Source organism: Onychomys torridus, chromosome 2, assembly GCF_903995425.1.
Source record: "Onychomys torridus chromosome 2, mOncTor1.1, whole genome shotgun sequence".
NCBI lineage: Eukaryota > Metazoa > Chordata > Mammalia > Rodentia > Cricetidae > Onychomys > Onychomys torridus.
In genome coordinates, this window is record NC_050444.1 from 112,947,749 (window position 1) to 112,972,573 (window position 24,825).

Genomic DNA, 24,825 nt, shown 5'->3' on the forward strand with positions numbered 1-24,825 from the left:
TGTGTGCAATATCTGTCACGTAAGTCAAGTGATACTCTGGAGCTTCTGCTACAGAAGTCAAATCTGATCCTCAATGGCATTCAAAGTTTGTAAAACTTAAATACTCAGGTAGACATGCATTTTAAATTGCAACCCAAGGTGCATGCTGTAGAATTTTGATAAAAATGTTTCCCATAGACTCATCTATCTGAACACTTGATGCAAGTCCTTGGCACTGTATATTGAAGTTTTTGAACCTTTAGGAGATGTAGCCTTGCTGGAAGAAATATGTCACTGGGGTCACCTTTGAAAGTTAGCAGTCTTGTCCCATTTCCAGTTTTCTTTCTGCTTCCTGTGTGTAGTTGGCATGTGATTGTTCTGTGAATCTGTTGACATGCCTCCCTCAAATTTATGGAGTCTCTTCTTGGACACATAAACCAAAGAAACTCTTCCTTCCATAAGTTTCTTTTTGTCATGAAATTTGATCTAGTTATAGTAGAATAACTAATACAGAAATTGGTACAAAGAAATGGGGTTGCTACTGGGAAGAACCTGAGCATGTTAGGCTTTATTTTATTTTACTTATTTTTGAGAAATATAGAAGACATTGAAACACTGGGTTAGACTGGTTCACTGCTCTAAATAGAGCTTAATAGGCCATTCAAGTAGCAGCCTGAAAGACAATAGTGTAGGCCAAGATCATGAGGTTTCAGACAGAAGTAAGGTCTTTATTAGAAACTCAGTAGTTGTAGGCCATTGGTTATCCTTCTGCCCTTGTCCTAAGATCTTTCCTGAGACTAAATTAAAAAAGGATGACTAGACTACTACTCACAACTCCAGGGAGGCTACTTAGTAAAGAAGACCCTAAGAAAGACACAGGAATCGTCCAATGACAGAGAAATGGATGAGATCTACATGAGAAAACTGGACATGAGGGGGGCTAATCAAGGGCAAGGGTCGGGGAAAAGAGAGCTTAGGGGAGCAGGAGATCAAGCTGGATCAAGAACAGAGAGGGAGAACAAGGAAAGAGAGATCATGATAATGAAGGCCCCATGGGAATAGGAAGAAGCAAAGTGCTAGAGAGGTCCCCAGAAATCCACAAAGATACCTCCACAATAGACTACTGGCAATAGTCAAGAGAAAGCCCGAACTGACCTACTCTGGTGATCGGATGGCTGAACACCCTAACTGTTGTGATAGAACTCTCATCCAATGACTGTAGTGGGTAGCCATTCCAGCCTTGGCCTGGAAGTTCCAACCCCCATTGAGGCTCTGGTAATGGTCACACCTATAAGGCGGGGCTCAGGGAGGACACTGAAGACCCAGGATCAAGAGGAGAGGCTTCTCTTGGTTCCAGGACCCTGGACACAGGAGGTAGACTAAGCAGAGTTCTCCAGAGAACACCACCAGACTGCGCCATCCCTTTCCCAGACCCTGTAACCTATCCCTTCATTTGTAAGCTACCCCACAAAATAAACCTCCCTTTTAACTACATGGAGTGACTTTAATAATTTCACTAATAAATGACTGATGGAAGTGGATGCAGAGATTCATGGCCAGGCCCCAGGTGGAGCTCCAGGAGTCCAATTGGCAAGAAAGAGGAGGGATTGTAAGAACAAGAGATGTTGAGACCATGATTGGAAAAAGCACAGGGACAAATAGTCAAACTAATGGAAACACATGAACTATGAACCAATAGTTGAGGAGCCCCCATGGAACTGAATCAGGCCCTCTGGATAAGTGAGACAATTGAATAGCTTGAACTGTTTGGGAGACACCCAGGCAGTGGGACCGGGACCTGTCCTTAGTGCATGAGCTGGCTGTTTGGAACCTGGGCCTTATGCAGGGACACTTTGCTCAGCCTGGGAGGAGGGAGGAGGGGACTGGACCTTCCTGGACTGAATTTATCAGGTTGAGCTGAATCCCCAGGGGAGTCCTTGCCTTGGAGGAGATGGGAATGGGGGGTGGGTTAGGGGAGGGCAGGGACGGGGGACAGGGAACGGGAGGAGGGAGGACAGGGGAATCTATGGCTGATATGTAAAATTAAATTAATTATAAAATTTAAAAAATAAGTAAAAAAAATTGAAAAAAATAATGAGCTACTACTGTTTTTTGCATAAAAAATTAAAGAAAGCATAACATTGATTCTGTGGCATGGCTATTATAGGTTATTCTTAATTCTATGACTAAAAACAGCAAGTTGTGTAGAATGAAAGTATATATATATATATATATATATATACATACATATATACATATACATACATATATACATATACATACATACACACACACACACACACACACATATATATATATATGTGTGTGTGTGTGTGTGTGTGTGTGTGTGTGTACATACTTTGGAAAGAAAAAGAGCACCAAGAAGGTTAATGTTTTCCCCAAAGCTCCTAGTGGACAAGATTCTGTCATTGTTCAATAATTTACTTTATTAAGGAGAGGCTTAGTGATCTTCACTGAAAAATGGAAAGGATTCCCTGACATTAAGACCCAGTTAAACTTTCAAATTGTGGAAAGAGAAGGTCTAAGGAAGTAAGTCTCCTGCCTCTGCAAAACAAAAGCCATTGCAGATGTGATCCAAAGGACCAAGGGGCTGTCACAAACTGGCAGCTGAACTAGTCATTGCCATCCTCATGCTTTGGAGGTATGGGAGATGCAAGAGTGAAGGAGGGCACAACGATGATTTCTTTGGAGTTTCAGAGAGAGCTAGTGAGGAAAGGTAACATCTAACAGTAGAGTCCTCATTAGAAGGCCATTAAAAATTATTGCATGGAGATTTGAAAGTGAAGGCTGAGTTGCAGTAGAGCTCCTAAGGCACTGGAGATGATAGACCCACGAGATACCGACAAAGGAGGCTGCATACAGGGAGTGTAACTAGCCCTAGAAAGAGATTTGCGATGTAGGCAGCAAAGTTAAATGGGTGGAGCTCTCTTAGTCCCATGAAACTAAATGTCCAGACATCAGCCATGGAATTACAGGATTTGGTATTTGACTTATTGGGTTTTAGTTTTTCTTTGTTTCAGTACTTCCTCACTATACCTCCATTCTTCACTGTTGGAATGGGAATAAATATTCTCGGCCACTTTCTGGTAGATGTATGTAAACATATTTTAGGGTTTTACAATGAGTCACAGTTAAGAGATTGACTTGAGTCTTAGAACAGACTTTGGATTTTTGAACAGTATTGAGGCTGTTAAAGACTATAGGGACTTTCAAAGTTAGATTAAATGCATTTTTCGTCCTAACAGCCATGACCCTAGAGGGACCAAAGGTCCAAATGAAGAAGATTAAATGATGTACTGTATAGGCTCTAGTTTTATAATACTTAGTCCTAGGTGGTGGTGCTATTGGGGAAGCCATGGAACCTTTATGAGGCAGAGCCTTGCTGGAGGAAGTATGTTACTAGGGATGGTTTTGTGGGTTTCTCTACTTGCTCTACTTCAGGGTTTTTCTTTGCTTCATTTTCACAGTTGAGATATGATGTCTCAGTTCTTGCTCAGGCTTCCCACTTCTATACTTTCTGCATAGTTGTCGACTCTGTCAGTCAAAATAAACTCTCACATATATAAGGTACTTTTGACTATTGTATTTTATCACAACAATGGCAATGTAGGTAAGATACATATGAATACATATAGAAACTAATATATACATTTTACATCATGAAAGAGAAAGATTGGTTATGAAGAATGCTCAGTCAGTAAAATGACAACCATGCTCACATGAGGGTCTGAGTTTGATCCCCAGAATTCATATAAAAAGTCCAGGTATGGTGGCATGCATGTCTAATCCCAGTTTAGTGGGGAGGCGTAGACAGACAGATTCCTGACTCACTGGTCAGGCAGTCTTGCATACTTAGTGAGTTCCAGACCAGAGAAAGATCCTGTATCAAGTATGGAGCCCAAGAAATGACCGATTTATCTTTACTACTTGGAAAACAATGTGACCACTACTCTTCATCTTTGGCAAAAAAAGAGTTGTCTTGAATGTGCTACAGTGAGTTTATGCCTCACTCACAAATGCTTAACAGAATTTGGAATTTTTATGACATGAAAATATTCTTGTATCCCACCTGATAAACTAACTCTTCTATAATCTAGAGAAATAAAAATAATGGCGTGGGCCACTATTTCTGAAGGGATGAAAGTCCCTGGGGAGGCATAAATGATGTGTAAAACCCCATAATGGGGCACACTTGGTCATATCTCAGGGGAGAGAATGGCAATAATTTGCCAGGCAGTCAGTGCTTAGCAGAATTTATACCATCTTAGGAGGTAGTATCTTAGAAGCTTCTTCTGAAATATAAAACAACAACAACAACAAAAAACCACAATGGGATGATACATTCTCATTAGGTAAAAAGCCCAATACCATTCTTACAGGCAAGACTAAGGACAATGCCAATGGAGAAAATGTAATGCATGGAGATAACATGCAGAGTATGTGTGGTTGAGCCTGGACAGATAGAGGTAAAATCACAGGAGGCCAGGTATCTGACTGAGGCATCTGGATGGTATTCAGGGCAAAATAGGAAGTCAATGTTGAAAAGAAAGAAGGGACTGAATGAATATTCATTAGACTGTGCCACTTTTTGCAGTAACCTACTTCATTGACAGCTGATTTATTGAAAACTACTGGTAGCAATAGTCCATGGGAGTATACAGCAGATGACAACCAGTGTTCAGGAGGCTAACCCACCAGACTCTCTGATGGGGAACCTCACCTGGCAAGACCATGGAGTTACTGATTGCTAATGACCAGTTGCTCTTGTCTGTAATTTCTCTCATATGCCATTTCATTTCTTCCCTAAGAATAGCTATGGCTGTTCTCCCAATGCTTGTTTGTTTATCTCATGTATATATTCCATCTATTGGGCACAGATATTCATGGATTGTCAGAAATATGACTTCTCATTTAGCAGTATAAAATTGACATATAGAAAATATACCAGGATATGCTTCATAAGTACATCTGTTGTCCCACAAGGACTGTAGACACTTAAAGCCTGCTTCGTTCCTTTTGCTGAGACTAACTGTACACAATCATCTCATCTTTACCTCAGAGCAGTTCAAAATACCCTAAAGACTTTTTGTAAATGCATCCTAAGTTTAAAACTTTACAGCTATGCACAAGGTCAGAGTTGCAGGTGTCTAACGATGGTTATCCATATAAAGCACCCTAAGAAAATCACACCAATTCTTCACTTGCCAAGTCTGCTGACAATAGACCTGTGTTTCAAAGTTGTCATTGGGTACTGTACACTCCCAATCTAGTCATAGTCTTACTCTTGTAACCTTGGAACCTTGTGTTGTCATGATAAATGATTCTGTCATTATCGCTTACCCTAGGAATGTGCTTTTGACCAATGACAAGTAACTCATAATTTTTTCTATTGCTATAAGCCTCCTGTGAAAGAAGAATTTTTAGGCTAGAGCAGCAGCTAGTGAAGATTTAGAATTAGGACAAGAAAATTAGATGAATAGGCAGAACAATAAAGAGACAACATAAGAAGAAGGAGTGTGTGAGTTGATAATTTGGCCTCAGTTTCTTATGTTTCTCTCGCTTGTTGTATCTTCTTTTCTGGACCCTGAAGAGGTCTGAGTGGCTGATACCTGATGAACCTCATTACTGATTTCTTTATATTGCCCTAGAATTAAAGATTCTTCAAAGCATAGAGTATAAAGTCTGTACCTGTGAATTATCAGAATCCTGAAAGGATGTAAAAAGACACTTTCTAAGGACATCTCTCCTCCCAGCTGTTCAATATGTTCTGTTCTAACTTCTAATCTATTTAGCTTTTGGCCACATCTAAGCAATGACTTCCAGAAGCACCACTGTGCCTTGTCTAGGCACATTCAGCATATGCTGACCTTGAACTTCTGAGTCTACAGACACGTAGAGCAGAGCCCAGCGCAGTGTGGTGGATGTTGTCTCTGTTCCAGCGAAGAAGAGGTCCAGAGTGCTGCAGATAAGGTTTTCTTCATTAAAACTTGTAGTTTTGTCTGGGTACTAGAAAAGACAGTGTACATTTATTTTAATTTTTTAGTTAGAGGATTTATAATTATCTCAAGAATAGAATCTTGAAACTGGGAAACAAATATGGAAGGAATCTTTCAGAAGGACATTCCCTTTGCCCTCTTTGGGTAGTATTGTTCTCCTTCAAATGAGAGGTTGATTAAAAGCACATAAGTAGGTAAAAGTAAAGACAATTGTTTTCTTATGATTATACTTTTGAAGAAGCTTTTAGTAAAATGGTAAACAATTGGATACAAAGGAGCACTTGGTTTCATGTATCATTTACATGACTAAGTTGTGACATAGCCTGGAGTGTTCACTTTACATTTCTCCACTTCAGTTTTATAGCAAGAGAATAACACTTATGATGGTTGTTCTTGGTGTCACCTCGATTATATCTGGAATTAACTAAAACCCAAATTGTTAGGTATAACTGTGAGAGATTTTTCTTATTTAGATCATTTAAATTGGGGAGACCTCTATGTAACTAGATATTTTGAGGTGGGTGGGAAGGTCCACCTTAAATCAGCCACACCTGCTGGTGGCAGACTCTATAGGGGATGTGGAAAAACATAGTGTTTGCTCTTCACCTACTTGTCCTTTCTCTCACTGACAAGTCAATGCTTTCACTGGCCTCAAAGCCTACTTCTTTAGGATTCTGGCATAAACTGAAGATTAGCTGAGACCTCCAGCCTTGTGGACTGAACAACTACTGGATTCTTATACTTTCTGTTGGTAGAACACCACTGTTGGGCTAGCTGGACCATAGACTTTAAGTTACTCTAGTTAATCCAATATATATGCATATATGTGTGTGTGTATGTATGTAATCATATTCTAATATGTCTTGTAGGCTGTGATGCAGCTAATTCAACAATGCCTGTCAACAAGAGAAAGAATACACACACACATATATTATATATATTCTATTAGTTTTGTTCCTCTAAAAAATCCTGAACAATACAACACACATTTTAAGCATGATAAATTATGTGACATGAAATAAGACTATAGCAAATGCTCTCTGGTTGCCCATTTCCTCCATTAATCCTTTATTATCAAAACCTCTGGGGTCCTATCAGTTGTCCTTTAGAATGTAATATTATCTTTACTAACTTTCTCTGGAATCATGAATTTGTTAATGTTGCTCTTAATGTTGATGGCCTCACACCTAAACTCCATATGGTAAATAATTTGCCACTTCCTCTAGGGATATAATTTTACTTCTATTGATATTATTCCAGGAAGATGAAATAAAAGAGAAGGTAGAAAGGCGTATGCCATTGTGCACTTGGTCAGAGGAGGAACCTGGAATCCAGTGAGTCATAGATTCTATGAAGATGCTGTGATGTGGATTCCCATGAGGCCTACTGATATTACAGCAGTACAATTAGTGTTATAACATGAATGTAAATAATCCCCTACAGGCTTATATTTTGAATGCTTGGTTCCTAGTTCTAAATTACTGTGACTAATTTAGAGGTTCGGGAGAATTAGGAGGTAGGGTCCATCATGGGGTGACAGATTCAATGTTATAACAAGGACCTGGACTCTTTGTTTCTTCTTCCTGATATACAATGATGTGCAAGCTCCCGCACACCCCTCTGCTACCATGAGCTAAGCTGTTCTGCCATTCCTTCTCTGTCATCATGAATCAATAGCCTCTGAAATAATGAAACAAAGTCAATCTTTAATCTCTTAAGTTGCTTCTGTGAGTAAAGTCACAATGATTCAGAGGCAGCTCACACATGCAAATGGCTGCAAATGGCCTATCAAGTTCTAGTAAGACTAGGCACCTCCCCTCCCCTCATATTAAAGCTGCACAACTCACCCTAGTAGGAGGAAAAGGATCCAAAAAGGAGGCGAAAGAGTCAGAGATAGTACCCACTCCCACTGTGAGGAATCCCATAAGAAGACGAAGCTACACAAACCATAACATGTCTGTAGAGGGCCTAGGTCAGACCCATGCAGGCTCCCTGCTTTTCAGTCACTTTGAGGTCCTTTGAGCCTCGGTTAGTTGATTCTGTGGGCTTTCTTGAGTCCTCTGGAAGCTTTTTCTCCCTCTTCTGCAGGATACTTGAACTCTGCCTAATACTTGGCTGTGGGTCCTGCATCTGCTTCCATCAATTGCTGGATGAAGCCTCTCTGATGGTGATTTTGCTAGGCTCCTGTCTACAAGTATAGCAGAATATCATTAGGAATCATTTCATTGATTTTTTTTCTGGTTGTGTTTGATTCTATCCTAGGTCTCTGGGTTATCCAGCCTCTGGTTCCAGGCCCTCTAGGCAGTGTCAGGGGTGGGCTCCCTCTCTTGGCATGGGTCTCAAGTGGGACCTGTCACTGGCTAGCCACACCCACAATTTCTGTACCACCTTTACTCCAGAACATCTTGCAGGCAGGACAATTTGTAGGTCGAGGGTTTTGTGTCAAAGGTAGGCTTCTCAATCCATCCACTGGAAATCTTGCCTGGTTACAAGAGATGACTTATTCAGAATACTTATCCCCATTGCTAGGAGTCTTAGCTAGGGTCACCCTCATAGATTCCTGTTGAGTTTCCATTGCACTGGGTTTCTAGCTCATCCCTAAGATGGCTCCCAGTTCCAGTTATCTCTCCCATACTCTCTCACCCCCATCCTCACCCTACATTATCCCTCTTGTTCTCATCCCCACCTGCCCTGAATCTACCCATGACATATATTCTATTTTCCCTTTCCAGGGAGATTCATGCTTCTCCTTGAGCCTTCCTTGCTTTTCAGTCTCTCTAGGCCTGTGGATTGCAGTTTGATTATCCTTTACTTCCATTCACTTATGAGTGATTCCAGAGCATCTTTGTCTTCTGGTCTGGGTTACCTCACTCAGAATGATTCCCCCCCCCCCAGTTTCATCCACTTGCCTTCAAATTTCATGATGATGATATATATATCTATCTATATCTATATCTATCTATCTATCTATATCTATATCTATCTATCTATCTATCTCTCTCTATATATATAGCTGAGCAATACTTCATTGTGTAAATGTACCACATTTTCTTTGGTTGAGGAATATCTTGTTTTTTCCCCCTTTTCTGGCTATTGCAAATAAAGCTAGTATGAATATAGTTGAACAAGTATCCTTGTGGTAGTATTGGTCTTCCTTTGGGTATATACCTAAGAGTCATGAAGTAATTCCTAATGATATTCTTCTGTACTCATAGTCAGGAGCCTAGAAAATCATCATCAGATCTTGAGGTAGACTGATTCACAAATTTCTGAGAAGCTGCCATATTGATTTCCAAGATGGCTGTGCAAGTTTGCACTCTCATTAGCACTGGAGGACTGTTCCTCTTGCTCCCCATCCTCCCCAGCATGAGCTGTCACTTGTGTTTTTGATCTTGGCCATTTTGACAGCTGCAAGATGGAATACTGGAAACATTTGGTTAGTATTTCCATAATGACTAAGGATGTTGAACATTTCTTTAAGTGCTTCTTGGGAATTTGTGATTTCTCAGTTGAGACTTCTCTGTTTAGATCTGTACCCTATTTTAAAATTTGTATTATTTGGTTTGTTGACATCTAATTTCTTGAATTCTTTATACATTTTGGTAATTAGCCCTCTGTCAGATGTGAAATTGGTAAAATTTTTTCCCATTCTGTAGGTTGCATTTTGTCCTATTGATGCTATCCTTTGCTTTACACAAACTTTTCAGTTTAATGAGCTCCCATTTATTAATTGTTGATCTTAGTGTCTGCAGTATTCATATTCTGTTCAGGAAATTGTCTCCTGTGCCAGTGTTTTCAAGGTTATTCCCTACTTCCTCTTCTATTAAGTCCAGTGTATATAATTTTATGTTGAAGACTTTGATCCAATTGGACTTGAGTTTTGTACAGGGTGACAGATATTGATCTACTTGCATTCTTCTACATGCTGACATCCAGTTGGACATGCACCATTTATGGAAGATACTTTCTTTTTTCCCCATTGTATTATTCTGGCTTCTTTATAAAAAATTAGATGTCCATAGGTGTACAGATTTGTGTCTGGGTCTTTGATTTGTCTTTATCGATCAACCTTTCTTTTTATGTCAATATCATGTGGTTTCTCTTACTATAACTCTATAGTAGAGCTTAAAATTAGGGATAGTGGTTCCTCCAGAAGTCCTTTTATTGTACAGGATTGTTTTAGCTACCCTGGGTTTTCTGTTTTTCCATATGAAGTTGAGTATTATTCTTTCAAGGTTTGTAAAGAATTGTGTTGGAAGTTTGATGGGGATTGCATTGAAACTGTAGATTGCTTTTGGTAGGATGGTCATTTTTCCTATATTAACCCTACTGATCTATGAGCATGGGAGATCTTTCCATCTTCTGATATCTTCCTCAATTTCCTTCTTCAAAGACAGAAATTCTTGTCATACAGTTTTTTTCACTTGCTTGGCTATAGTTATCCCACAATATTTTATATTATTTGTAGCTATTGTGAAAGGTATTATTTCCCTAACTTATTTCTCAGCCTGCTTATCATCTGCATGTTTGAGGGCTACTGATTTTTTTCAGTTAATTTTTGTGTCCATCCACTTCACTGTAGCTGTTTATCATCTGTAGGAGTTCCATAGTAGAATTCTTCAAACTGTGCTAGTTCCATGGTTAGCACTCTGGCCTCTGAAACCTTCACTTCTAATATTATTTCTGGAATAATGCTATTATGTATTTCTAAAATACTATTCATAACTTATATTCTCATGGCATGTTAATCATTGACCTACAAAGATGCCCAGATCTTCATTTTATAACCTGTGCATAGTACTTGCTAAGCTAAAATAGATTTTGCAGATGTGACTAATTTGAGAGAGGAATATTAGCCTGAATAATTCTTATTAGAGGGGACTTGGGTATAAGAACTAGAAAGAGGAGATGTAAAGATGGAAACAGATAATGATAGAGGAAAGACTCTACAAGCTTAATATTGAAGATGGAAGAAAGAGCCATAGCAAGGAATATCAGTGCTCTCTGAGAACTTGGAGCATTGTGGTGATGAGATCTCTATAATCCTAAGAAGAAGCTCAGCGGGCCAACAAACATAGAGATTAATTTAGTACTGAAAGAGTGCAAAGTAATACCATTAAATGTATGGCAATATGATGCAAGATCAATTGGGAACTAATAAACCATCATTTTTTTTTTTTCTAAAAAGACCCAAGCAGCATCTTCCTCACCTTTGCCATTTCTGTGAAGAAAGCATCAATGAAATCTCTTGGCTCAACAGGATTCCAATCTTTCCGGTGACTGTCCATCATATGGGAAACAAACAATTGCAGTTTTTCCCAGTTTCTGAAAACTGTTTGATGTGGTCCAGGAAGATATTTCATTATGGATGGAAAGACATTGTAGAGCTAATAAGGAAAAATAAGGAAGTCTTGGAGACACAGTGCTGTGTAATTTTCTACATTTCTAAACAGTCTTGTCCTTCCCTCTGCTACTTTTAGTGTAACTTTTGGCCATCCCTGTCACTGCTGTGTATACAGGTGTTCAACTATGTCCTGCAAAACATATGAAGCCCCAGCCCACTTTTCACTAGCCCTGCTTCTTGCCCCCTGGTCATATACCATCACCTGTCCTATCTGAATTCTGGCGTGCTATTCAGTTTTTTTTTTTTTTTTTTTTTTTGGTTCCACTATTCATGCCTTCTCAGATCACTTTGCAAATAGAGAGAATACTTACCAATTGTTGTGGAATGTTCTCTATGCTGTGAATGTATTGCTATGATTGATTGATTAAAAAACAAAAACCAAAAAAACCCCAAAACAAACAAACAAAAAAACAGAAACAAAAAAAAACAAAAAACAACAACAAAAAAAATCCACCGATTGGCCAGTAGCCAAGCAGGAAATATAGATGGGACTAGCAGAGAGGAGAATTAGGGAAACAGGAAGGTGGAGTGGAGGAGATGCTGCCAGCCGCCACAATGAGGAACAGGATGTAAAGTACTGGTAAGCCATGAGCCATGTGGCAAGGTATAGATTAATAGAAATTGGTTAATTTTATATAGAAGAACTAGATAACAAGAAGGCTGTCATGGTCATACAGTTTGTAAGAAATATAAGTCTCTGTGTGTTTACTCAGTTGGGTCTGATCGGCTGCAGGACTGGCAAGTGAGAGAGATTTGTCCTGACTTTGGGACAGGCAAGACTGGAGAAAACTTCAGCTACAAATGGCACCCAACCAATTTTATTAGAAGGCTTCACTCCTTGAATTACAATCCTCAAAAATCATCTACTACACTCAAAATCAGATACAGTGCCTTGTACCTAAAAGCCCTACAGAGATGCAACCCTCCAAATCCTTTTCATTATCCTTGATTCTCTACACTGTCCAGCCAGGGTGGCATCTATGATCATATTGAGGAAATTTCTTTTTCACGTCTAAGCAGTTTTTATTCATTGTGCCTAGAAAGTATCTTTGAAACTAGTATGATCCTATAGGCTTCTTTCTAATCCTTTGTCAGGACTCATTTTCCCTCACAGAAATTACCACACAATGTGTCCCCAACACAATTCAATTTTCATATGTTGAGATGGAAAAGTAAAATGGATGATGAATATGTTACAATAATATTTAGTGGGAAACAGATTGCACAGCACAGTGAAAAAAATAACAATACTTGAAATGAGGCAGATGTGTGGTTGTTACTTCTGCTACCTCAGGTTTGGTGACAGTAATAGTAATATTAATAATTTCAATATTATTAATAATACTAAAGAATGTCAATATCCATTGCTATTAGCAATATTATTAATAATATTAAAATGTGCACATATTTAATATTATTAATAACATTAATTTAGATAAATATTTAATATTATTAATATTATTAAGTATTTACCAGTGGCATTCACTCTGTGTGTATGACGCACCAAACATTTCATAGAGGTCTGGTGGATAACTATCTATACTTGCTTGCATACTCTTGTACCAGGTTTCACACATCATGTGGCATCATTTTATATGTAGAGGGTCACTGTGAAAATTAATGGACATGTACTTTTCAGTGTCTATCAAAGCGCCTCATATAATTATTATGTCAACAATATTTATTATCACTCTCTAGTCCCTCTTTGTTCCTTCTAATATCCTCACCTGCCGGTACATAACCTAGAAGTTGGCTGGGCACTCGCAGAACTTTACTGACTTCCTAGGCTCTATTTACTAGGAGGAAAGCAAAGGAGGTGCTGGACTTGGAACTACCACCATTAAAATAAGGAACATAAAATATTATAGATATTAGGAGCAACAGATCAAATTCTTTAAGCTCCTTTTCTTACCTATAAGACATACTAGCCAGTTCATCAGTTTTTAGTGAGGGCATCCCTGAACTTGATGGGAAAGTGCTGGTGGGGATAGGATAAGGTAGAATAAATCCACTTTTGGGTGCATCATAGAGAAGTGGATGCATAGAAACAGAAGGTCTTAGAGGGAAAGGGAACTTGTGGAGGACTAGTAACTGTACTTCAGATCCATTTTCTCTGGAACCCTTACGTACCCAAGCACACTATGCCTGCAAGGGGAAGGTGATGAAAGCAATATTTTATACAGAAGAGGAACAAAACAATGTCAATCATGAGGACAGGGAAGAATAAATTATATAAAATGGCTGAACTAATGAGAGCTATGAAGAAATTTATTTTAATTAACACAACTAACAAGCCAATTTGTAACAGCAATAAAGTAGAAAGCAAAAATGAACACTAATTCAACACACACACACACACACACACACACACACACACACACACACACACACGAGAGAGAGAGAGAGAGAGACAGAGAGACAGAGAGAGACAGAGAGACAGAGACAGAGAGAGACACAGAGAGAGACAGAGAGACAGAGACAGAGAGAGACAGAAAGAGAGAGGGGACATAGAATAGATGAAGAAACATACACTAATGTATTGTTTCTAAGAAACATACCTTACAGTCAAGTGTACCCACAGCTGGGGAGTTATTAGAGAGAAAATAAGGTATAATTGAGCAAAAGAAAATTAAAAAACATACAATTCTAACTATCCTGGTATCTGAGAAAGTAGATTTCAAGTCCAAACTAGTTGAAAGTGACTTTTATAAAAGCACTATAAGTTAGTAAAGAGAACAATCAGGACAATTGTAACTAAACATAACTCAAATCAAATTCAGGGCTGCCAAATTCACAGAATAAACAATAATGAAGATAAAATGCCAGAGGAAGCTTAAGTTAATACAGGGTGATTTCAGTAAGCTATTCTCATCTCTAGATAGCTTCTTCATAATGAAAATCAAAAGGAGAAAGGATTAAATTACACTTTAGATATAACTCCTTAAGAGATAGCTAGAGGATATTCCTTCCAACAGAAACATACACATAGAACCTTATCCAAAATGGAAAATACTCTGCACCAAGATGAACTCTTACCAGAAACAAAAGAAATAAAAATTATTTTTTGAGCTGAACAAGGACCATAGCAATGACATACCTATGAGACCCCAACCTTACACAAAGAACTACAGGCAACTAAGAAATGCGGAGAATGATAGAAAAAGTCTTCCCCAGGAAGAGTCCACCAATTGGTTATCCAATACCAATTCATCATCTGTGAAAACATACATGAAAGTAACATTATACAGGCTAAGCAGGTTGTATTCTATATTTAGGGATATGTATATATATATATGGACATGTACACAAGAATCAATAATTAATGAAAAATTGAGGCTGTGGTTTTGAAAGAGAGCAAGGAGGGGTATTTGAATGTGTTTGGAGGGAAGAAAGGGAAGGAAGAGATGGTAAAATTGTATTATAATATTAAAAATGTAATAAATAACTTTAAAAAATTCTCACTAAAAAGACCCAGATTAGTGGATGTATGCACTTGAACATTGGCACCAGAATATTTATGAATATATTATTCTTTATTTTTTTTTAAAGATTTACTTATTTATTGTGTATACAGTATTCTGCCTGCATGTGTCCCTGCAGGCCAGAAGAGGGCAACAGATCTCATTACAAGTGGTTGTGAGCCACCATGTGGTTGCTGGGAATTGAACTCAGGACCTCTGGAAGAGCAGTCAGTGCTCTTAACCACTGAGCCATCTCTCCAGCCCGAATATATTATTCTTAATACCCTAAAACTAGGGAAAACTCAGATACCTAACCACAGAGAAAATGACAACACATTCAGACACTGTACTGCATATAAAGAGGAATCTTAAAACAAGTTGATGAGCTAGAAAGTATACTCAGAAAGTGATACTGAGGTAGGAAGAGAGAGACATAGAAGGATATAATCATAGTCAATGATAACATTGTTATTTGTTTTCAAAAGGGAAAATCCCATATACATGGATATATTCCAATGTACATATTAAAATAGTTCATATAATAGTTAGAAATGCTTTACATATGCTAAGTTCTTATATTACCAATAGGTTAGTATCAAATTCAACTTTTAAGACATTATATAATAGCTTCAAAAAGTCTCGCAAATGAAAAGAAAAACATATCTGTTTATTAATCAGTCCCAATCCAATATTCTTTCCAAAATATGCAAAGGCAAAGAGCTTACCAGGCACATCTTTGATGCTTCCAAACATGTGGCCTCATCTAATAACCTCAGCAGCTCCTGAAACTGACTGTCCTCATACCCAAAACGCTCCCCGAAGGTGATGGAGCAAATGATATTGGAAACTGCATTGTTGATCTTGAAGTGAGGGTCAAAAGGCTGTCCTGAGGTGGGGAGAGGTCATATGTCTTTTTTTTTTTCATTTTTCTTCATTATGAAAATTTCTACTCACTCCAATGCTATCCACAGACTCCCCCTCCTCCCTCCTCCCACCCCAGCCCTCTTTCCCAAGCCACCCCGCATTTCCACATCCCCCAAATCGAGGTCTCCCATGGGGAGTCAGCAGAGCCCTGCACACTGAGCCTAGGCAGGTCCAAGCCCCTTACCACTGCACCAAGGCTGTGCAAGGTGTCTCACCACAAGAACCAGATTCCAGAAGCCTGCCCATAGACCAGGGACAGATCCCGATCCCCTTGCCTGGGTGCCCCCCAAATGGTTCGAGCCAAACAACCGTCTTCCCTATCCAGAGGGCCTAGTCCAGTCCCATGGGGTCGCCACAGCCACCAGCCCACAGTTCATGGGCTTCCACTAGTGTGGCCAGTCATCTCTGCACATCCTCCCATCATGATCTCAATGTCCCTTGCCTGCAGTGTCTCTCCTCTCTCTCAATTGGATTCTCAGAGCTCAGCCTGGTGCCTGGCTGCCTCCATCTGTCACTGGACAAAGGCTCTATGTTGACAGCTAGGTTATTTGCTAGGCTGGTCACCAGAGTAGATCAGTCAAGGCACCCTCTGGACTGCTGTCAGCAGACCAAAGGTGGGGTCAACCTAATGGATTCCTGAGAGCCTCCCCAGCACCCTATCTCTTCCTATTCCCATGTTGTCTTCATCTATCACGGTATCTTCCTCCCTGCCCTCCCACTCTGTCCCTGTTCCAGCTTGACCTTCCCATTTCCCTGTTCTCATCTCCCACTCCATACTCTCTGCCACCCCACCCCCCACCCAGTCCACTCACGTAGATATCTTCCACTTCTCCTTCACAAGATCATCCATGTGTCCCTCCTAGGGTCTTTTCCTGTTAGCTAACCTCTCTGGAGTTGTGGATTGCTGTCTGGCCTCCCTTCCCTCCCATTTAGTATCCACTTATGAGTGAGTACATACTGTGTTTGTCCTTCTGAGTCTGGGTTACCACACTCAAGATGATATTTTCTAGATCCATCCATTTTAAAATAATCTTTCAAAGATGCTGGTTTGTTTCCTTCCTTCTAACCTTTTTCTTTCTTTCCTTCTTTCTTTCTTTTTCTTTCTTTCTTTCTTTCTTTCTTTCTTTCTTTCTTTCTTTCTTTCTTTCTTTCTTTCTTCCTTCCTTCCTTCTTCCTTCCTTCCTTCCTTCCTTTCTCTCTCTCTCTCTCTGTATCCCTTCCTTCCTTTCTTCCTTCCTATTTCCTTTCTTACCCTCTCTCTCTATCTTTCTTTCATTTTTTATAAAGATTCTACACTCTGTGACATAAAGTATGTACAACAGAGAATCATATGAAAAGCTCTAGCTACAGCCCTCTACAGGGGGCCTGGCATGATTCAAGGTCTTTTTCAATATCTGTGAAGTCACATAGAGAACCAAGCTTTAAGTTCAACCATTTGTTTAATGACCCATTTGTTTGCTTAGTTGTGCAACTTCTGGGTCAAGAGCATGGCTAGATGTTCACTGTTCAGTCCTCAGTGCCTAGCACAGTGCAGACCAAAGACTAGGATTTAGACAATTAATAACAATCTGTTCAATGAATGAAAGGGCCACAGCCTCCTGCACTGCCCTATAAAGGGCTCACCTTCCTCCTCTCCTATGGCATCTGCAAGATGGAGGGCCTCCTCCTGTATTAGCTGCTCTAAGCTCTTCTTCCCCAATCCAAAGTTCTTGAGTGTCATTAGTGCGAACCTTCTTTGCTCCTTCCATGTCTGACCATTGGACATGATCAATCCTCAAAAGAAGAGATTCAACATTATGGCATTGTGATACTGGCTTAAAAGTACCAAGAAAGTACTAAGATATGTGCAAAGTGGAGAAGAAAGGCCAATAAGTGAATTGTTAGCTATCCACAGACAATCACAATGCAAGTTACTAACATGTTCTGGTAACTTGCAACAGTACATAGTTTAGTAAGTACTTCTTATATAATTTCGTACTGATAGAAACTCTATAGGTTTATCACCAACTAGCAAAATGTCCATTTCAATTGGTAAAACACTTAGGTATGATAATAAATTTAAAGTAATCTTTGAAAGACAACAAGTAGGTGGATATCCAGGTGTTCAAGTTTCCCTGGTTCTCAAGCCCCCCGTTGATTAGTAGGAAGATATGTATTTATGTTACAATGAGTACCAGGAATAAGCTCATGGATAGGACAAGTTACACATTCCTAACAAAGCAACAAAGGCATTATAGAAGAGGTTCTAGCAAAGACAAAATTAAAAAGGTGACAAAATGACTTAAGAAGTTAAGAAGGATGAATATTCCTCATACATACATACTCACATAGGCACAGAGGTGCAGCAGAGGAGGGACATGCTGCTGTGATTAGCAGCCAGCATGTCTCAGTGCACATATAATGCCAAATTCCTGTCCAGATGTTACCATTCAGAACAATATTCAACTCCTTAAAGAAAGGTCCTGGTTTCCAGATCATGTATACATTCATCAACTCAGTCATTTATTTACTGAAGCTCTACTTTCTATTCTGCATCTTTCAGTTACATTACAGGTTTCCCAACTTATTCTTTGCCAGAAATTTCCTATAACTTTTATTGTTTTATTTTAACTATCAAATCTTGAAACATTGGAGTGTTTTAAGACTAGATCTAAAACCTCCCTTCTATACCAAACTTTGTTTCAGGAAATCTAATGATCTCCAATAATTTAAATAACCTCTTTTTTCCACTCATGTTTAACTTTATATTTTATAATTTAATTTAATTTTACATATCAGCCATGGGTTCCCCAGTCCTCCCCTCTCCTGCCCCCACTTTCCCCCCAGCCCAACCCCTATTCCCATCTCCTCCAGGGCAAAGACTCCCCTGGGGATTCAGCTCAACCTGGTAGATTCATTCTAGGCAGGTCCAGTCCCCTCCTCCCAGGCTGAGCAAAGTGTCCCTGCATAAGCCCCAGGTTCCAAACAGCCAGCTCATGCACTAAGGACAGGTCCCAGTCCCAATGCCTGGATGCCTCCCAAACAGTTCAAGCTATTCAACTGTCTCACTTATCCAGAGGGCCTGATCCATTTGGGGGCTCCTCAGCTTTTGGTTCATAGTTCATGTGTTTCCATTAGTTTGGCTATTTGTCCCTGTGCTATTTCCAATCTTGGTCTCAACAATTCTCACTCATACAATCCCTTCTCTTTCTCACAAATTTGACTCCTGGAGCTCCACCTGGGGCCTGTCTGAGGATCTCTGCATCCACTCTGCATCATTATTGGATGAGAGTTCTATCATGACAGTTAGGGTGTTTGGTCATCTGATCACCAGAGTAGGTCAGTTTGGGCTTTCTCTTGACCATTGCCAGTAGTCTACAGTAGATGTAGCTTTGTGGATTTTTGGGGACCAATATAGCACTTTGCTTCTTCCTATTCTCATGTGGTCTTCATTTATCATGGTCTCTTATTCCTTGTTCTTCCTCTCTGTTCTTGATTCAGCTGGGATCTCCTCTTTCCCTAAGCTCTATTTCCCTTGAATCTTGCCCTTCAGTACCCCCACTCATGTCTAGGTTGTTCATGTAGATCTCATCTATTCCTCTGTCATTGGGCGATTCCTGTGTCTTTCTTAGTGTCCTGTTTTCTAGGTAGCCTCCCTGGGGTTGTGAGTAGCAGTCTAGTTATCTTTGTTTTACATCTAGTATCCTCCTATGAGTGAGTACATGCCATGTTTGTCTTTCTGAGTTTGGGTTACCTCACTCAGGATGATTTTTTTTCTAGATCCATCCATTTGCCTGCAAACCTCATGATGTCATTGTTTTTCTCTGCTGAGTAGTACTCCATTGTGTATATGTACCACATTTTGTTTATCCATTCTTCAGTTGAAGGGCATCTAGGTTGTTTCCAGGTTCTGGCTATTACAAACAATGCTGATATGAACATAGCTGAGCAAATGCCCTTGTGGTATGATTGAGCATTCCTTGGGTATATGCCCAAGAGTGGTATAGCTGGGTCTTGGGGGAGATGGATTCCCAATTTTCTAAGGATTTCCAAACTGGCTGTACAAGCTTGCATTCCCACCAGCAGTGGAGGAGAGTTCCCCTTGCTCCACATCCTCTCCAGCATCAGCTGTCTTCAGTGTTTGTGATCTCAGCCATTCTGACAGGTGTATCTGACAGGTATCTCAGAGTTGTTTTTATTTGCATTTCCTGGATAATTAGGGATGTTGAGCAATTCCTTAAGTGTCTTTCAGCCATTTGAGCTTTCTCTGTTGAGAATTTTCTGTTTAGTTCTATAGCCCATTTCTTAATTGGACTGTTGGGCACTTTGATGTCTAATTTCTGGAGTTCTTTATATATTCTGGATATCAGCCCTCTGTCAGATGTAGGGTTGGTGAAGACCTTTATCCATTTTGTAGGCTGTTGGTTTGTCTTGTTGACTGTGTTGTTTGCTCTAAAAAAGCTTCTCAGTTTCAACAGGTCCCATTGATTGATTGTTTCTCTCAGTGTGTGTGCCACTGGTGTTATATTTAGGAAGTGATCTCCTATGCCAATGCATTCAAGACAACTTCCTACTTCCTCTTCTATCAGGTTCAGAGTAACTGGATTTATGTTGAGGTCTTTGATCCACTTGGACTTAAGTTTTGTGCATAGTGACAGATATGGATCTATTTGCAGCCTTCTACACATTGACATCTAGTTATTCCAGCCCCATTTGTTAAAGATGCTTTCTTTTTTCCATTGTACAGTTTTGGCTTCTTTGTCAAAAATTACATGTTCATAGGTGTGAGCATTAATGTCAGGGTCTTTAATTTGATTCCATTGGTCCACATGTTGGTTTTTATGCCAGTACCAAGCTGTTTTATTTAATTGCTGTAGCTCCATAGTAGAGCTTGAGGTGGGGGATTGTGATGCCACCAGAGGCTGTTTTATTATACAGGATTCTTTTGGCTTTCCTGTGTTTTTGGTCTTCCATATGAAGTTGAGTATTATTCTTTCCAGGTATGTGAAGAATTGTGTTAGTATTTTGATGGGGATTGCATTGAATCTGTAGATTGCTTTTGGTAAGGTCGCCATTTTTACTATGTTAATCCTGCCTATCCATGAGCATGGCAGATCTTTCCATTTTCTGAAATCTTCAATTTCTTATTTCAGGGACATAATGTTCTCGTCATATAGGTCCTTCATTTGCTTAGTTAGAGATACGCCAAGGTATTTTATATCATTTGTGGCTATTGTAAAGGGTGATGTATCTCTGATTTCCTTCTCAGCTTGTTTGTCTATTGTATATAGGAGGGCTACTGATTTTTTTGAGTTGATCTTGTATCCTGCTATGTTGCTGAAGGTGTTTATTAGCTGTATCAGTTCCTTGGTTGAATTTTTGGGGTCACTTATGTACACTATCATGCCATCTGAAAATAGGGAAAGCTTGACTTCTTCCTTTCCAATTTGTATCCCCTTAATCTCCTTATGTTGTCTTATAGCTCTGGCTAGAACTTCAAGTATTATATTGAATAAGAATGGGGAGAGGGGGCAGCCTTGCCTTGTTCCTGATTTTAGTCGTATTGCTTTGAGTTTCTCTCTATTTAATTTGATGTTGGCTGTTGGCTTGTTGTAAATTGCCTTTATTATGTTTAGATATGTTCCCTGTATTCCTGATCACTCTAAGACCTTTATCATGAAGGGGTGTTGGATTTTGTCAAATACCTTTTCTGCATCTAGTGAGATGATCATGGTTTTTGTTTTTGTTTTTTGTTTTTTGTTTTCCTTTGAGTTTGTTTATATGGTGTATTACATTGATGGACTTTCGTATGTTGAACCACCCTTGCATTCCTGGGATGAAGCCTACTTGATCATGGTGGATAATTGTTTTGATGTGTTCTTGGAGTCTGTTTGCCAGTATTATATTGAGTATTTTTGCATCAATGTTCATGAGGGAGATTGGTCTGTAGTTCTCTTTCTTTGTTGCATCTTTGTTTGGTTTAGGAATCAGGGTAATTGTAGCCTCATAGAAGGAGTTTGGTAATATACCTTCTGCTTCTATTGTGTGTAACAAATTAAAGAGTATTGGTATTAACTATTCTTTGAAGATCTGGTAGAATTCTTCACTGAAACCATCTGGTCCTGGGCTTGTTTTGGTTGGGAGACTTTTAATGACTGATTCTATTTCCTTAGGGTTTATTGGACTATTTAAATGGTTTATCTGGTCTTGATTTAACTTAGGATGTGGTACCTATCCAGAAAATTATCAATTTCTTTTAGATTTTCCAGTTTTGTGGAGTAGAGGTTTTTGAAGTATGACCTGATGATTCTCTGGATTTCTTCATTGTCTTTTGTTATGTCCCCCTTAAAAACCTCTTTTAATAGTCAAACTGTAGTTTGTCCCAGAAGGCACACACTCCTGAATCACACATGTGATTATAAACACTGCTGTTATAGAACTTACACTCATCAAATATATGACAGATGTCATTATTAGATTCCTGAAACTCTCAAATGGAAGTCAACACCACTAAGGACATTGTCTTCTGCCATTGTTATCTTTACTCACTCACAGCTCCTGCAGTCTCCTGAGAACTCCATTTTCCTGGCATCTAAGTCATATGTCATGATGGCTTCTCTCTTGAATGACTTCATTCCATGAACCTGAATGACACCATCCCAGTCTAACCTACTGTCATTTTTGTCATCTTAAGTGTTCAGACTCCTTCTTGTATAACTTACAGTGATAATATCTTTGCTATAGTCCTTCTGTTCTCTACCTGGCATCCTAAGTGTGCCTCAAAATGTGTAATAATGGAATTTTTTCTCCCAACTGAACTACTTAAGAGTTTCTCTTGATGATATGAAAAACCAAGAGCTTGGCTCTTTCTTGCCAGACTCAACAGTTTTATGTCCACTTAATATGTCTTTCAGATACTACACTTGCACAGTGGATACCTTTCGATTCTTCAAGATCCCTGTTTTCTTATCTCTTCAGGGATATTCTATCCCTATTGTGTAATTTTTTTAAACTACTAAATGAAAATGTCATTATTTCAAAAACTTTTCATGAACCCTAAGCCAACTTGGATGTCTTTGATAAATGCTTTACTATTGTAGTATGACAGGTTTTTAATCAATATAGATAATTGATTCAGACTTTCTTGTTAGATGAACTATGTATCACAGAATGAGAATGATTTTTATCTATTCTGTTCAGTACTAATCAATTATGGCAATGATTCTGTTTCTTTTAGCAGATAATGTAGTCAAAGATGTACAATTAATGGCTGATTATTTCAAGGAGCAATTTGAAATGTCTAAAAATGAAGTTTTTATAGGCTAATATAGTTGGAATTTGTTTTAAACTTTCAGAAAGTTAAGTTGATTTAATGATTACTTTGCCTATTCATACTATCAAATGTCTATTCTCACACTGTCTGGAATGATAGAGATCCCCGTGCAGCATGGCTTTAATGATGTAGTTAAAGGAGTCATAATCAAGAAGAGCAGCCCCAGGAGGAAGCTGACTCACATCCATTTTTGTAGGACAGAGGGTTGGATTTGAAAAAGGGAAGTGAAGGCTTAGCATGTCTGGCTGTGGAAGGAATGTTGTTACTTCCTAGCCATGCATCCAGAGTTCTTCTGCAGGACCTGTGATTTCTCTAAGTGTCTGTAACAGGGATGCACTGTAAGTCCTTCGATTTTTGTTTCATCTAGGAAATGTTGCAGCTAGCTGACTTTGAAGATAACATTTCATGAAGGAATTTGTTTATAAGAATGTTGTACAATTACAGACGTAGAGGTACTTTTAATGAATCATATGCACACTTCATGCTGTACTACAAAGAATATATGCATTTTTTTTTTTTTACAAATTTCATACATGTAGTACATGTTGATCATACCCATTTTTCACTCCCTCCCTATACCTGTCCCTGGAACTTCTCCTAATATGTGTTCCATTTTCCATTAAAATTCAAGTTTTGTAAAAAAACAACCCTCTAAAATCAACAGTGCTGCCAGTCAAACTTACCATTATTTTTAAAGACACGTTCTCTGAGAGGAGTAATGGGGCGTTTCAAAAAGTTTTGTTCCATTTGAGTGAAAGCTTCTTTGATTAAGGGCAGTCCAGTTATGACCACTGAAGGGATGTTACCAAAATCCAGGCTAATTAGGTTTCCATACTTCTTCACAAACTGAAAAACATTTCAATAGCCATAGTTAAGTGTGTCTGTGTCAGTGTATCAAGGGATGTCAGACATGTGGGAGTCTAATGGGACTTGCGTTGAAAGGCCTCTATGTTAATATGAATGGAAGGATGCACCTTGGTCTATGGAAGTGTTTCTGATAAGGTTTTCTTGTACTCTGAATTAAGTTCAAATTCAAATTAAAATGGAATGTATTTTATAAAAATCATTGGTATAGGTCAGTATGAATTGGGTGGGCATCTATCATGTACTCCTAAAAGAAGGTATAAGGATATAAGTGTCAACAAATAAACAATGTCTCCACTCAACCATTCTAAAGTCCAATAAAAGCAGAGAAAAAGACTCATGTGACCTTATAAATGCTGAGGAAGTTCTGAGCATGTTTTGTACAGCTTGCAAGGACTTCTTAGAAAATCAAATGTCTGCTTATCTATAGGATGATGCTGTGTAGACAGCATCTGCTAGACATGGAGATGTATATGTGTAAACAATAAGACTAAAAAACTAAGAGGAATCCATACATATCTGTGTGGGAAAAGTCCTTGATGTAACAGGAATGTTTCAGTACTATTTTTTCATCTCAGCTTCACCAAATTCCAATTCTCTTTAGAATTTTAAATTTCTTCTTATACTTCCGTTCATGCATTTACCAACAAGAATTGAGTGAGTATCAAGTTTCCCTAGAAGTGTCTTAAAGAAAGCAAGCTCTCTAACCTGGAATCTAGTGAAGATAGAAAATGAAAGGCATCAGTCCTCAGAGTTTGAACTGTCTTTATGCAAGTCTGTTGTAGAAATCAAGGAAGCCTGAGTGAAAATTATAATATCAGTGTAGGGAAGAGAATATTCTCTGTTTAATCATTAGTATATATG

At 38.9% G+C, this 24,825-nt stretch overlaps 1 protein-coding gene across 1 annotated transcript in view; it reads right to left on the reverse strand.

The window, feature by feature from the left end:
- Positions 1 to 24,825, reverse strand: part of LOC118578830 (cytochrome P450 2J3-like) — a 43,931-nt gene that overhangs the window by 11,139 nt on the left and 7,967 nt on the right. Inside the window, exons 2-6 of the mRNA XM_036180067.1 lie at positions 23,781 to 23,943; positions 17,409 to 17,558; positions 15,587 to 15,747; positions 11,207 to 11,383; positions 5,868 to 6,006 (exon numbers count right to left, since the gene is read on the reverse strand). Of these exons, the coding sequence (XP_036035960.1) occupies positions 5,868 to 6,006; positions 11,207 to 11,383; positions 15,587 to 15,747; positions 17,409 to 17,558; positions 23,781 to 23,943 (790 nt within the window). The remainder of the gene's footprint in view (positions 1 to 5,867; positions 6,007 to 11,206; positions 11,384 to 15,586; positions 15,748 to 17,408; positions 17,559 to 23,780; positions 23,944 to 24,825) is intronic.